Consider the following 16,972-nt stretch of genomic DNA (forward strand, 5'->3'; position numbering starts at 1 on the left):
AGGTTGAAGACTAGCTGACAGTTCAGGACCTATTAGGTTGGCGACTCTCTTTTGAATCCTGAGAGACTAATAGCAGATGAACAAGACAAATGTGACAATACTCCATACATGGGTGAAAGGTGGACTTGTAGAGGTACAGGATACTCTCAGGCATAAGTAGCTTTCTAGCACAGTAGAGAGAGCCCACCTTCTTCGCAGCGACCTTAGCAATGCTCTCAATGTATATGTTCCAACTCCTGTTCCTTTTGAGTAAGTAAACTTGATATTCCAGACTTGAGGAGAAATTCAATAAAAGGAGATAGACATGTTTTTTCATTAACACATGCCTAACGAGGCGATCGTTTTATTTACATTAAGGAGATAAAACAAAAAAAAACAAAAAATAGCCCTCTACAAAAATTTAAAAAAATAGGAACTAAGAGCAGATAATTCGAATTCTTTAAACCAAGGGATAGCTTATCTCTTTACAAATATGGAACAAGGGAGATAACTCTTATCAGTCTCACGGTCATTGATAACTTCAACACGCTTCCTCAATTGCTGTCAGACTACAATACATCATTTTCTAACATACCTTGGCTCTATTTTCTTACTGGATATTTCTGTTATAAGAGGAGTTGATTTCTTAATTTCAGGAACAGCTTTCTCTTCTGATCTGTAAAGAAAAATGAAGAAAACAATTTATTGACAACCAAAAAAATTCACATACAAATGTTATAAATATATAACATTTTATTTCTTGAAATATCTTTGATTGCACTAAATAGTAGATAATGTACGGCACAATCACGTTGACACACCGGTTCTCGCCAGATCACTGAAGTTAAGCAACGTTGAGCCTGGCCAGTACCAGCTAGACGCTGTATATACTTTCTGGGAAGGTTGGGCATGGGACAGCACCCTCACCCTGTAAAAAGAACTCCTCGCTACAAAAACATCTACAAAAAGTTGTAGATGGCCTATGCCCCACCCCCACCAGGGGTTCAAGGCTATGGATGGATGGAAATAGTAGATAGAGCACTTTCGGTGGCTGATATTGTTTATATAAACATTCACATTTCTCTTCCTTATCATTTTGCTGATTGCAAAATAACTAGATGTTCTGTCAAATATGGAGTTTTGATCTCAGCTTGAAGGACTTGCCTGTCTAGCTAAACTGAAGAGCTGTGATACAGTGAAACAGTGCATGTGAGAATAATATATATATATTCTAAAGCTTTCAGTAAAAAAAAATGTAAAAATAAAAATAAAGAATGCAATTTAAATTCCCAGAAAAAAAAAAATTAATATCGCAGACTTAGCACTTGCATAATCGAATTCTAAAATGTCTACAATTACAAAAGAGCATTCAACTATATATGGATGAAAAAGAAAAAAAAACTTTACTAAAACTGTTAAATAGAAATAGACTTAGCATTTGCATAAGCCGATTTCTCAAAAGTCTACAATTATAAAAGAGAATTCAAGTATATAAGAATGAAAAAAAGAAAACCTTAACTAAAATTGTTAAATAAAAAAAAGGAATCATCAGCTACCAACCACATAGTTGTTTCGGAGATTTTAAACAGAACACCTGTAAAATACATGGCTCTCCAGTGGATATAATACCACTTCCCCATTAACAAAATGTACATACAATACAGTTACTATTTATACTAATATAAAAAAAAAAAATGAAATATTAATAATATTAATAATAATAAGATTAAAGATCTATTCTGTGACATGTTAATTAGCATATAAATTTTATAAGAATAAAAATGCATAAAAGCTTAAGTACCTTTGATACCAGACAGGCAAGTAGATATATATATATATATATATATATATATATATATATATATATATATATATATATATATATATACATATACACACACACACAAGCAAATTTTCTCACAGAAGGACATGCAGCTTCCTACTAAAATCGAATATGACTGGAGTGATTTGTTTATAAACAAACCTAAAGAAACATTAACTTTCGATCTAGACCTGCTCCAAACTTGATCATTTTTCTACCATATCGTTTTTCTTAATTTTTGGATATATTACTATTCAAGACATGACAATTACATAGGTAGGATTTGTTTGTTCAATATTTTTTTTGTTATTATAATATAGAAGCACCATAATTTCTGTATTATATGACATTGAAGAATCGACAACAAAAAGTAGAATGCAAGGTAGGATCCTTTGAAATCGATTATTGGAATAAACAATATTTGATTACTTAAGACAGCTTGACATGTATTTGAATTTAAATAAAATAATGCTATATTCTCTAAGAAAGCAGCATCGTGATAATGAGTTCCACAGCAAAAAAGAATAAAGTGGATGTTTGGCTAGGAGCAAAGTGTAATAACTGTTCTGATGCTACACTTAATCTTTTTAGTCCTCAGTGAAGTTTTTCTAGTCTGAGGCAATTTTTATTTTTGTCCAAATCCAAAGTGTCCTTTTGGATAGGAGGGCTGGATTTTTCCACTCTTTATAAAACGACCTTGTGTCTGACTCTGCTCTCATCGGTAAGGAAGTAAATAGGAACACTAACCAAATGAGGAAAAAATATATTATAAAAAAAAATTATTCATACTCACGGAGGTATTTCACTAATAATAGGTCGAGGTTTATTCCGGATATTCTGTGCTGAGAGAGTTCCCATAAACTTTTTATTCTTTAAGATTAACCATGATTCTAGCAGAAAACAAATAACTTTACTTTAACAAAAATTTCAGCAGAAAACAAATAAATTTTCATTAACAAAGGTTTTAGCAGGGAAAATAATGAAAATTTCAAGTTTTTTTTCATATATTATTGCTTGAATTTATGAAAATGATATTTAAATGACATAAAGGAATAAGTTTCAACTCAAAGTCAGCAGAAAACTGTGTTAGGCCAAAATAGATTCAAGGTATAATATACATTGATTAAAAAATAAGTTATTTTACTAAAAATAAGTTCTAGGTATAACAAGCCACATGTGCATGGTTCCCCTCTGGTGCTGCGAGATGACACCACAAAAAAATAGTGAAGAAACGATGATCGTGAGAAGTGTGAAGGACCAACGTTGCCTTCACATTTTCACCAAGTTTCAGAAAAATCTAATAGATGGGGCAAAAGTTATGGGGTAAAAAGTGTCATTTTTTGCAATTTGGGGGCATTTGTGACCCCTTTTGAGCTCCTGGGAATGCCAGTGAAAATGGACAAACGGCGCAGTTTCATGCCTTAAGACATATATATTTGAATTCAGCACCATGGAAAACCACTATATAGACATACATATCAAGTTTTTGAGTAATATGAAAAAAGAGCTCCAAAAAGGCATATTTTTTTAACCCTAAAAGTTCCAGAGGGATGCGAACCAGAATTTTGCCAGGGTCACCCATACTGAATTTATATCAAGAAAAATGGCCTCCACATTTTGGCTAAGTTTCAGGAAAATCTAATGGATGGATCAAACGATATGGAGCAAAAAGTGTCATTTTTTACCTCTGTCGCACCCCTGGGGACGCAACAGGAATTTTTGCAAAAAAAATTTTTTTACTGTGCACATCTATTCAATGAAATACAATTTGTGGCAAAATTTCAAGAAAAACTAATGGACATTTATCTGGCAATCGTCCGGACTAACGGACGCAAGGACACCACTGAAAACATAGGTCCCTCTCCGATAAATCAGGGGATAAAAAACATTGATTAAAAAATAAGTATACAAAATAGATTCCAGGTATAATATACATTGATTAAAAAATAAAGTTCTTTTACTAAAAATAAGTATACGAATCGATTTTTTATTTCAGAAAAAATCGTTATTTTAAATAAATTTTTTGATATTTCTTAAAAATGTTTTTCTTTTAATTATGAAAATATTTAATGAAACTGATTTTGATTCATAAATATAATAATCAGTATTCATGCAGAATACGGACTGTGCTGAAATAATAAGGTCATTTAAAAACTCACTCTTAACATGGGGAGAGAGGATATTTTAAAACTATTCTGTACTTTCAAAAGATATAAAAATTGAATTTAACTTGAAAATCCTATCTAAAAAATGTCATAGTCCATATTCTGCACAAGTGCCTAATAATCAAGCTTCATACGTAATTTCAATAGTTAATTGAAGGAATTTTACTGGCATCAAAGAGTAAAAGAAAATTGCTTTGGTCATATATGTGTGACATGCTAGTATCATGATTTTTAAAGAAATTATTTCATTAATTATTTTTATAATTAAAGAAAAGAGTCTTACATTTATGAATTTTCAAACTCAATTTCATGAAATATTTTTATAATTCACAATTTGATTAAATATTTTTATTATTAAAAATAGAAATTTTTCATATTTTGGAAATAATATCAAACCATTAACCCTTATCCTTGAATGGCTTCCCAGCCTTGATAAATGATGACTTTAATGTAAAAAAAACCCAGCTCAATGAGTAACTATTTTTGCAAAAAAAAAAAAACAATTGTTTAAAAATCTTATATTTTCGAAATAAACTCAATTTAATCCAAAATAAAATGATTATTTCTTTAGTATTGTAAACTTTTACTTTTAATCAGAATCAAAATTACCAGGAAGTATATTATATCCAAAAGCTATTTTGGTCTAACACCATTTTCTGTTAACTTTGTGTCAAGACTTATTCCATTATGTCATTCATATTTCCATAGAGTGACTTGCAAAAAAATACCATTCATTAAATCATTAATAAAGTTTAAAATCCTTTCTGTAATCCAACCATATCTGGTACAAATAAACTTCAGTCTATGCCTGACTTGTCCACCAAGTTTCAAACAAAGAATGTCCCACATTTTTTGTTTTATCGCTATTCAATTACAAATACACCTGGATAGTAATCTAAATAATTTAAATAAAATAAATTACATCAATGTTGTGAATAGTCAGTATTTTTCATCCATTCAGTCCGTCAGGTTCCAACTATGAGAAGGTTCCAGGCATGAAATACCAATACCAGATAAAGCCATTGCAACAATCACTGAGGAAAGAATATAAAATATTTGCTGATATGTCGAACATAGTAGACAAAAATTCTTCTTTTGGTAAAAGAAATCGTAATGTTCGTTAGGTGAAGCAATCAAGTTGTTTGTTCTTGAAATACTTTGCATTTGTAATTGTCCCTAGTTTTTATAAAATTTTAAAATTATAAAAGGTGATGTTATAAACCAACCATATTTGGTACCAATAAACTCCAGTCTATGTCTGGATTGTCCACCAAGTTTCAGCTATAAATATCCAACAGTCTTTGAGAATAACTTCATAAAAGTTTTGGAGTTTACTTTAATCTACAATTTCACTAAATCAAGGATTTTTTTTTTCATTTTTGTGTCTCATGGCAAGGTTAGACGTTTTGTGAATATTTTTCAACTTTTTATGTTCATTGCAATTTCGCTTGTAGCGCTCACTAGGATCAGATCATCTGATCCTCTCCATGTTTTCAGAGCCAAGTGCTCGGTTTTGGATCATCAACATCAATATGGATCACACTTCAAAGCATTTCAGATGACCGATGGAAGGTAACATGGCAGTATCAGTTAGGACGACGACGACATTGTGCAATGTAATTTCTCATGGAAGCGTTTACTTTCTCCATCAGCAGCCAGGATCGTATCATTTCATCTTTTTCATTTTTGATCTCATTTCACAGTCGTATAAGAGTTGAACATGTATGTTACACACTATCATTCACTTATGATGCAATCCCTGCATTTTGTAAAATTGTCAATTCATACTAGAATTGTCTCAAGGATTCATGCCATAGTGGGTAAAGTAGTTGGTAAAATTCAGTTGCAAAGTTACACTCTTCTGGAGGCTGGAGGTTGCAGGTTCAATCTCAAGTACAGGTGACACTCAAATTACAATTGCAAATTACTTAGGACTTCTAACCAGTTATGGTTGATGGAACAAGAGCATGCTAGCCCCATGGATTAAATAAATGGCTCCATCCAAAATTCTATGCAGATTCCCAAGTTTCACCAAGATACACTTGAAGGTCGGGGGTTACATTGACTGAAACGTCGTGAAAATAACACGCAAGACGAGAACAGTAGTTCAAAGAATCCAAATAATAAAAAAAAAAAAAACTTGTATTCGAAAAAAATTTTGTTAAAAAACTTTCACTTACCTCGTTTCAAATTCAGTCCATATTTTTCTTCCAAGCCTTCAAGTGATACAGATATCATAAAAGAATGAAACAATTCACTTTTTTGTATTTTCTTAAAGAATTTTGGATTAATAACAACATCGTAGACCGTGCAGGCTTTCCCGGCTAGAATTATAATCAATATGAATTGAAGATGAATATTGTGGAAGAAAATGAAAATCTTTAAATAAAGAAACATTTTTTATGAAAATCAAATGGAAATTACAAAATGTTTTCATAAATAATTGAAAATATGAAAAAAAAAAAAAAAAAAAAAAAAAATGGGCGTGCTAAAACAAAGGTTTACATTGTGATGTCATAGTCGTTCATGTGCAGACGTAAAGTGTGCACGGTGACAAGCAAGATAGCCTCATCATCAGTTTTAGTAGTACATAAATTTGCGTTCTTGTCCAAAATTCTCCCTATATTAAAAAAAACAAAAATAAAGAAAAATCTGCCTGATATAAATAGCTGTGACAAAACAAAAATATCATATTCTAAAAATCACAAATTGATTAGTTTTATTTTTAATTTAAAAAAATCATATTTTATGAATACCCAATGAGTGACCATCATCTTCACCATTTTGAAAACAATTTAAAAAAAGGGAGATAATTTAATAATTCAAACTCGTGAGATTTTTTTTGTAATGTCTATGAATTCCCATTAATCATTTAAAAAATTATTTTTTTTATAAAAATAAAAATAAAACTATATTATTTAATTAGAATCCATTATTGCGATGAGCAATTTGTTTATTTATTTATTTAGTTATTGTGACTTATTATCCTCATCTTCATAGTTGTTGTTTCACGTTTCGGCCAACTATTCCTCTGGCCTTCGTCAGGTGATAACTGCGACGAGATAGGAACTCCGAATCTCCTAACTCCTAGTTGGCTGGAAGGCATTAATTACTGAGGATGCAGTTAGGAGATTTGGAATTCCTATCCCATCACAGTAACAAGCTGATGAAGGCCAGAGGAATAGTTGGCCGAAACATCGTGAAACAACACCTTAAAGATGAGGATAATAAGTCACAATAACTAACTAAACAAATAATAAAGATGAGGATAATAGTCCGTAATAAATAAAATAAAACTAGTTAATCAATTCATGTGATTTTTAGGATATGATATTTTCGTTTTGTCACAGATTTTTTTTTTATAGCAAGCCCCACTCTCCCCAATGGTTTACTTCTACTTGTGCAGCTGCTATAGCGTAAAGGCAGCATGTGTACTGCAGATTTAACCAAAATCAGTCCAGTTACAAACAGACAGAAGGATATAGAAGCCAGAAGTAACTGTAAGAAAGAAATAGCGACAGCTAAGAGAGAATTTACTGGAACCACCAAAAAACGCATCAAAGCACAGAAATAAGGAACCTGTGACTGAAAAATCTATAACAGTGTAATAAATAATGGGCAATCAACAATTCCTCTACTATCCGACAATCATGAGGTTGTTTGCTCAGCAACCGAGAAGGCTAACATGCATGCCAGTCAGTTTGCCTCAAACTCCACACTGGACCCTGCTAACCACCCCCTCTCTGACTTTCCTTTGTGGACAGATGCCACACTAGATCTGAAAATCACCCCTTCTCAGGTGCATGCTATCATAAAAAATCTTGACACTTTAAAAGCATGTGGATCTGATCTCATTCCGGCTGTGCTATTAAAAAGTGCTCCGCCGAAGTAGCCCCCAGTTCTCTCCAAACTTTACAACAAATGCCTTAATGAATCTTGCTTTCCTGCCTGCTGGAAAACTGCTTCTGTGGTACCCGTTTTTAAGAATTCTGGCGAAAGAACTAGCCCAGTAAATTATTGCCCCATTAGCCTCCTCCCACATTTTGTCAAAATATTTGAGTCCATAATTAACCAAGCTTTAGTCCATCACTTTACAGATGCTAAACTTCTGACCGACCAACAATATGGACTTAGGCAAGTCCATTTCACAGCAGACATTCTAACTGTAATCTCTGAACATATATACCATTCACTGGACAAAGCAGGGGAGGGTAGAGCAGTAGCTCTAGATATATCTAAGGCTTTTGGCAAGGTATGGCATGAAGGTCTTCTCAGGAAAATCAGATCATATGGTATCACTGGAAGAATACTTAACATAATTAAATCCTTCTTAGATAAGAAAAAAATCCAGGTTGTCCTCGACGGTCGTACATCTAAACAATACAATATAAATGCAGCAGTGCTTCAAGGGTCTATCCTTGGACCTCTATTATTCCTAATATTCATAAATGATCTCCCTGACAAAATTGTCTGTGAGATGGGTATATATGCTGATGCCACCACGCTCTATAACAGACACAACAGGAAAACAAATGAACACATATCTAAAGAAATGGCAGAAACACTAGAGGATGACTTCCGATTTGTAGTGGAATGGGGACAAAAATGGATGGTCACATTCAATGCTGCCAAGACTAAACTTGTTTCCTTCAATAATTACAAGAAACCTTCTCTACCACCAATAGCAATAGCCAAAGACTCTTTATCTGAAAGTACATCTTTTAAACTCCTTGGCCTAACGTTCACAGGAAACATGAGTTGGAACAATTACATTGAGAGTATTGCCAGGACCGCTGAGAAGAAGGTAGGTTCTTTCTACCGTGCTAGAAAGCTACTAACACCTGAAAGTATCCTGTACCTCTATAAGGCCACCATTCACCCATGTATGGAGTATTGTTGTCACATTTGGGCTGGTGCATCTGCTACTAGTCTCTCACTCCTAGACAAGGTTCAAAAGAGAGTCGCCAACCTGATAGGTCCTGAACTGTCAGCTAAGCTTCAGCCTCTAAGCTTCAGCATCTAAGCTTCAGCCTCTGTCCCATCGATGAAATGTTGTATCCCTCTGCCTGTTCTATAAGTACTTTAGCAGTGAATGCTCTGACGAACTGCAAGCACTTGTACCTCCTCGACATAAATACCCCCGACAAGCAGCTAAATCCCACTCCTTCACAGTTGAGATCGCTAGATGTACTGACATGTAGAAGTTTAAGTGTACGTAACATAAGCCGACACCTTGCTGCCCAACTCCCTACATAATTCCCCTGTAGCTTATGTCCCTGATAGTAGCCCCCTACATCAAAGTAGTAACATGCCTTGTTTGGGGTGAAAATGTAATAAAAAAAAAATGTTTTTTTAATATAGGAGAAATTCTGGACAAGAACTTAAATTTGTAATAGAAGTTGCAAAACTGAGATTGTGATTTATCTGTTCATGGTACAGGAAGTACCAGTCAGAAAAAAAAAAAGCACATATGGTTTTGGCTTTCTTAAACTTCAAATTTTAATATTCAAATTCATAATGACATTTAAAAAGAAAGTGCCAATCTATTTCATATAAATATAAATAATTTTTAATGTTTTAATAAAAACATATTATCCTGGGATAAGTCAATTTAAAAATATTTCAAAAGCAGTGTGTAAGTGACATCAGATAGTGTGTGATGTTAAATTTTTTTCCTTTCAAAGGCCAGCAAAACTTGGTCCAAAATAGAAAAAAAATTTATTACGGTTCTGAATTTTTGAGATGATAATTGATTATTCGTATCATTTGGATTCTTCAGACTACTGTTCTCATCTTGAGTGTTATTTTCACAATATTTTCAGTCAATGTAAACTCTGACATTCTTCAGGTGTATCTTGTCGAACTCAGGAATCTTTCTGTTGAACCCGAGAATCTTCATAGAATTTTGAATAGAATCCTTGCACAAGAACCCATGCTACAGTCGAGTACTTGGTAAAATTCAGTTGTAAAGTTTTGGAGGTTGAAGATTAAATCCTAAGTGCGGGTAAAACTCACAATACAATAGCGAATTACTTAGGACTTCTACTCTGTCATGATTGACAGAAGTAGAGCATGCTAACTCCATGGATTAAATTAAGGGTTCCATTCGAAATTTTGTGTAGGTTCTCACATTCGACAATGACAAGATACACCTGAAGAAGGTTAGAAGTTACATCGGGCGAAATGTTGTGAAAATAACATTCAAGATGAGCAGAATAATCCCAAGAATCCAAATAAAACAAAAAAATTTATTATCATAAATTTCAATTTTGAAATTGATGCTTACTTTTATCAAGTTCTTCATGAGGTTCTCCAAGACTCATCGGAACACGATATCCGGTTGGCTCTTCCGATGCGAGTAACTGAAGTAGATCATCTTCTGACAATTCTTTTGGTTCAGGTACCTGAAATAATGTGAACAACTCGACTAAGATGACAGTAGAAAATTCCTGATGAAGATTATAGATTACTGCCAAGAATTCAAAGAATGATCTCATGATCAAGCAGACCCTATAAAGAAACTAAGATTGGATTGGACAATTTCTTTTTTTTTAACTTTTTTTCACATCAAACAAGGTATTATTCGGGTCATGTGAGGAATTAAGTAACATTAAAACTCGACATTTAAGTTTCTGCATTTACCGATCCGCAATTTCCATGAAGTTGACTCAAGCTCGCTCAGTAGAAATAACCAGAAAAGATCGTCCGAGCGTTCCTCAATCTTTTTACGAACATTCTGCCAGTTTTCGCGATCACCCACTTCCAATTATTCCCATCAGCGGTCGAGCATATCCAAGAAATTTCATGCAAACCGCAGGTCAGTAAATGCAGGAGTACCTACTTCTGCATGTTCGTACAATCAGGGAAGCAAGAAACAAGGAAGAAATTCCAAAATCTGTGGGAAAAAAACTATTAAAGCAAAAGGTTTTTCAGCATCTGAAAACCTCAACAAATTATGATAAACAGAGAAAAACATGGAAATACAATAAATAAAACTAGTCGGACCTGTGGAAATTCCACGGCGACTCATTCATATGTAATATATTGATGTTGGCATCCTATAGATGTTCAGCGTAAATGGAGACACTCTGATATTATTGTAGCTCTTTTGTTAAAACTGCAAAAGTATTTATCCAAGCTAGCAGGGACGCCTGATGTAGCCAGGTCGTAAAATACGCTTAAATATATTTTAATTCTTGCAGATTTCATATATATTATTATAGAATTAATGTTCTATCGATTATTATATATTATAAAGTTGCGATTTCAAAAATAAAAAATATATCTACATGTCTTGGGTTCATCAACTTGAATCGAAACCGAATCCCGAACTTATGAATATATGCATATATAACTTTAGTTCCTTTTGCTATAATTGAAACCGAAACTTATGAAAAATTCTTGATAAAATTATTTATAAAAAAAATAGATTACTAAGGTGCCATCAGCTGAAACCGAAACCAAAACTTGAAGAATTCTTGATAAAATTAATTTTTAAAAAATAGATTATTGGGGTGCCATTAGCAATAATCAAAATCGAAATCAAAACTTATGAGAAATTCTTGGTAAAATTATTCATAAAAAAAAAAATAGATAACTTAAGTGCCATCAGCTATAATCAAAACCAAAACTTATGAAGAATTCTTGTTAAATTATTTATGACAACAAATGGAAGTACATAACAATTAAATAACCAGGATGTAAACATGACACAGAAAATAACACACTATCGTATTAATATATACCTAATCCGTGTGATTAAAATTAATTTTTTAACAACTAGTCCTTTACTTTTCCATGTTTAAGCTTAACCATATTACTTTTCATGAATGCATTTTTCTATTGTAATACTGAAATTTATTTGCACCAAATGTGATTGAATTGCAAAAGTGATTGTGAATTTTATTAACATTTTCTATCATAGTCAGCTAACATATTTATTTGGGGTTTTTTTTACGAAGGAGTCACCACTTATCAAGGCCCAGAGGCTGCTCAAGGGTAAGGGTTAATGAGTGTATGGAAGTCAATGGGAAAATATCATAGTAATCGTTAGTAATGAAAATTTGATAAATTGAATTACTTAAGGAGACGGCTCATCAAGAACTTGTTCACATTGGACTTGATGATAACCATATTTGTAGTCAGTTGGATAGCAGGAAAACGGAACAATGTTCCACAGGCATGCAGTTCTAAGAAAGAAGCTCTGTTCATGGAATCTACGTTTAGGTTTAGGCACAAATAAAGAGTGTGAGAAATTATTGATAGTGGTTACAGCTAAACAAGTGTTTTTCATGAAAGTCAGGCCATGGGGGGGCATAGATTGGAGCTGAGACAAGCACTTGCCATGAAAATAATGATAAAGCAGAGACAGGCTCACAACATCTCTTCTATGAGAAAGAGGTTGCAGGGAAGAGAAAAGGGCATCCCCCACTAGGCTACAAAGTCTATTTTGAACTCTGTCAAGGCAGGATAAGTCTTGTAGCAGCTTCAGCCCAGATGTGGCAACAGTACTCCATCATTGAATGTACTTGGCTCTTATATAAGTAGAGAATTGCATCAGCAGTGAGATATGTATTGGAGTGATAGAATGATCCCACCATTTTTCAAGCAGCCTTGGCAACAGATTCGATGTATGTGTTCCATTTCAGATTAGGAGTAAAGGTCAGACCCAAAAGCTTGTCAAAACATGGAGTCTCCCAAAGACGAGAGCCATTCATTTCAATTGATGCCAAATGGGGATCAAAGCATTGATGATGAAAAGATAGAAGCTTGGTTTTAGATACATTAACCAGCCACCTCTTTCCTCATTACACCATGTGCTCAAGATCAGGAGAGAAAGAATCAGAGAGAACTTGGTCATTTACAGCCTTTGAAGTGTTGCCATAGATGGTAGTGTCATCAGCATAAATGTTTATGAATGATCTTGGGATGTGATTTGAGAGATCATTGATGTAGATCAGGAAGAGAGTTGGGTTCAGGATGGACCCCTGAGGGACTCCAACATCAATACTATGAGCTTCTGATTTCTGCCCATTAACCACTACTCTTATGAAGCTATCAGAGAGAAATGATTTAATAATTGAAAAGACATTTCCAGCTATATTGTAACTGGAAATTTTGTGAAGTAGACCTTTATGGCACACCCTATCAAAGGCCTTTGATATGTCAATAGCAATTACCCTAGAAAGGAAGCCTCCATCGAGAGATTTTCTAATCCTTTGAGATATAACTGTTAGCACATCTGCTGTAGATCTAGCAGAATAGAAACCATATTGCATGTCATTGAGGAGGTTATTTTTACTGAGGTGGTTGACTACTTCTCTATTTAACACAGATTCCAGCAACTTAGTCATGACGCACAGGAGACTGATTGGTCTGTATTGAGAGGAAGATGACCGACCACCTGAATTTTAAATATGGTACATAACTTCCGGTGTATCTGCTACCGGAAGCGGTGACAAGGCAAATCAGTTCCTTCACTTTTTTCTCTCCTGCTTATATCTCCCCTGTGCATCTACTCTTTTTTTTTTATTGCATTTTTTTCAATCGTTCTTTTTTATTTAATAATCATTAAAAAGTTTTTTTTCGGTCTTATTTTAATAAGGAATCATTGAAATTAGTTTTATTGTTTTTAAGAATTATTGGAAACACCTGTGTATTTTCTTTTTAAAGAATGATCGAAAACACTTTTTAAAATCTTTTTAAACAATTTTGGGAATATTATGTTTTGAATACGATTTTTTTTATGTCTGAAATTTTGTTATTTTGACTTCAATAATTTTATTTTTATACTTTCATAAACATTTATTACATAAATTCAAATAAAAAATTTTATTTTTAAAATTTAAAAAAAAAACAAATTATTTTTATAATTTCATAAACATATATTTTTAATAAAATTTCAAATGAAATAAAAGCTTTTATATTTTTCATTTTGTTATTAAAACTGCAAATGGTGTTATTTTTATTTGTATAATTTTTTAAATTTTTATTGTATATTTTTCAATAATGTCCTTTTCTTATACTTTATTTCAATAAATCACTTCACAATAGAAATAATGAAGAACAATAAAAGTGAAGGGACTGATTTGCCTTGTCACCGCTTCTGATAGCTCTACGCTGGAGGTTAAGAAGTAGATTAGCTGACTATAACCAAATTTCATAGGTGGATTTTGGTGGAAGTCTTATGTTTAGTGTTATTGTTCCCCAAACAAACAAGCTAACATAACATCATATCTCTACTAGAACTTTGTAGAAAAAGAAATGTCACGTATTTAAGAGTTAGACCCCAGATATTCAATTTGCATACAGAATAACACAGAATTCAAATTTCATTAAAAAAAATAATGAGTAATTAAAAATATTTTATTGCTTACAGTTTCTGCATGGCAAAGGTTGATGAATACTTTTTCATCTTTATCATTTTTGACTTTAATGCAAAAACCTGAAAAAGAACAAAAAACAAATTTATAAACTGACAGGCAGGAAGACCCGATCTTGGCCAGGACTGAATGATTATTATATTATTGTAATCGAAATCGTTGAATTTCAAAATAGGCTGACCTCTAGAGTCTGGTGCTGTCTTATGTAGAGGTCATTTAAAATAGAGCTTTGAAAAGACACATATGATTTGATGAGTCAGAGATTGGGAGCAAGAGAGAGCAGAAGCAGTCAAGAGTCGAGAGAGGAAGAAAGGGTTCATGGATGCTGATGGCTACCAGTAGAGGGGATTAGGATGCATTAGTTTAGGACCAGCGTTACAGCTTGCCAATGGGAAACATAAATCTCACCTGTCTGTATGAATGTATGTATGTTGGTATGTCTGCCTAAAACTTTTGACAGAGGCGACAGATTTTCACAAAGCTTTTTGAAGTGCGGCCCTTCGGACGACAAATATCGAAAAAGTGGCCAAAATAAATTCCTTCACCTTAAACTGGGCACTTTTCTACAGGGAGGGGGTCGCTTTTTTCACTGACATTTTTTGCAAGTCATTCAAAGCTCGTTATTTCGTTACGTTATTTCGACCACCCGTGACATCACAACCACGATAGGCGCATCGATAAGAGCATTTGTTTTTGTTTTTTTTCACCTCGTTTTTCCTCTGGTGTGTTATGGGTTTCAGCCTGCTTACTACTTCTATTTTTTTTTTTTTGCGCTCACAATTTTCCTTATTTTTTTTTTTGCTCAACCAACACCCTTACACACACACTTCCACTTTCTTTTCTACCTTCGCGGTTCGAGCCTGCCTACCTACTACAACGTTTTTGTTTTTGCTCAACACACACCTCCGAGCAATGCTGGGCATCCAGGCTAGTCTATGTATATAAAAAGTTAAAATGTGTGTGTGTGTGGTTGTATGTCTTGCAAAAACTTTCGACAGAGGCGACGGATCCTGACCAGATTGGTATCATTTTGAAGCTTGATGCCTTGGACGACAAATATCGAAAAATTGGCTTTTCTTTTCGATTGACTATGATTAATTTGAATGCTTTCGACTTCCGGTCGCGACATGGAACATTGGTAAGACATCAGATTTTCTTTCACTTTCTTTTTTGCCTTCATGTCACAGGTTCAAGCCTGCCTGCCTACTACCACTTTTTTTTAAACACCTCTCTTTACCCTGGCAGCCTACTGTTTTGATTTCCTCTCCCCGCTACTACCATTTTTTAACACCTCTCTCCACCTGGGCTCCGACTGTTGTTTTGATTTCATTCCCCCCTCCCCCCGTTACTATCACTTTTTTTTTAACACTTCTCTCCACCCGAACTTCCTACTGTTATTTTAATTCTGCCCCCCCCCACACACACACCTCTCCACACCCAGGCAACGCCGGGTACCCCCACTAGTCAGTAATAAAGTTGTTAGAAAGACAACGCGAGATTTGTTGATTTATTGGGACAAATCTTCTTTGCAGCTTTTCCTGAGGATTTATTAAACAAGATCAGGGATGGACGAGGTATGTTTCTCTCATTGGCCCGATGTTAAAACCCCAGAGAACTGTCACTTGTCCCTTTCTGTTATAAATGTTAAATGTCCGTTGTTAAACTGTATCTGGTGTCATAAGCGTTATAACATTAGCTGATGCACAAGTTTAGACACACATACATAATATATACCCCTCCATGTTACACAGAACCCCCCAACAATACAACATTGGTACCATTCGAACCGAGTGGCAAGAAGTTTAGCATAACTGGAAATCATGCCAAGATAAATTGAGAGTACATACATTTCCTGATATTTCCAAATGGTCACCCATTTAGTTCTGACCAGGCTCAACATTGCTTAACAACAAGCCACATGAAGTGTTAACAAATTAGCATTTAAACAAAATTTATAAATATATTTGTTTAATGTTTACTTACCAGGTTTTGGAACCACCTGTACAAATGACGCGGGTTTTGCTTCTGTGTCAGAAAAACTTAAACCACCAGTTTCTTTTGCAAGCTACAAAATAAAAAATATGGTTATTCCTCAAAAAGTAGAAATTTATTAATTCTTTTTCTCTTTTTTATTATGTAGTAATCAAGAAATGCACGATTAAAATGTGTAAATATTGAACGAGTAAAAATCAAGATGGCTGCTACTGCAATTTCGTAAGTAAGTAGCAACTTTGACCTTTCGGGTTTGTTTTACAATGGACAGACATCCGAAAACATGGTCAAAAAACAAGCATAACAAATAGTTTTTGGGTTTGTTATCATGTATTCACGGAGGACTTTCTGTTGATTGAGAACTACCTGTCAAGACACCTGCGTTCGGGTTAGCGCATTGGACTTTGTTTGCTACACCAGTTGTTGGATTTGGGACAGGCATATGAGCATAGTTTCATGTTGTTTCCTTCCACTATTTTTTTTTACTTTGCAGTGGTTGTGTGTTGCATGGGTGGAATATGCAGGACGGGGTGTTAATGGCATAGTGGTCCGCTGTTGTCATCTGTTAACTAATTTGTATGTTCTCGATTTTTATTTTTTTGTTGTCATCTGCTAACTAATTTGTATGTTCT

The 16,972-nt window shown here is 33.8% G+C and overlaps 1 protein-coding gene across 1 annotated transcript in view; it reads right to left on the reverse strand.

Moving 5' to 3' along the window:
- Positions 1–16,972, reverse strand: part of LOC145248265 (PIH1 domain-containing protein 1-like) — a 42,392-nt gene that overhangs the window by 12,075 nt on the left and 13,345 nt on the right. Inside the window, exons 2-7 of the mRNA XM_080110137.1 lie at positions 16,332–16,413; positions 14,343–14,410; positions 10,253–10,370; positions 6,147–6,290; positions 2,595–2,691; positions 575–655 (exon numbers count right to left, since the gene is read on the reverse strand). Of these exons, the coding sequence (XP_079966263.1) occupies positions 575–655; positions 2,595–2,691; positions 6,147–6,290; positions 10,253–10,370; positions 14,343–14,410; positions 16,332–16,413 (590 nt within the window). The remainder of the gene's footprint in view (positions 1–574; positions 656–2,594; positions 2,692–6,146; positions 6,291–10,252; positions 10,371–14,342; positions 14,411–16,331; positions 16,414–16,972) is intronic.

The sequence above is a fragment of the Euprymna scolopes genome, chromosome 26 (assembly GCF_053919585.1).
Source record: "Euprymna scolopes isolate OS-2025 chromosome 26, ASM5391958v1, whole genome shotgun sequence".
Lineage (NCBI taxonomy): Eukaryota > Metazoa > Mollusca > Cephalopoda > Sepiida > Sepiolidae > Euprymna > Euprymna scolopes.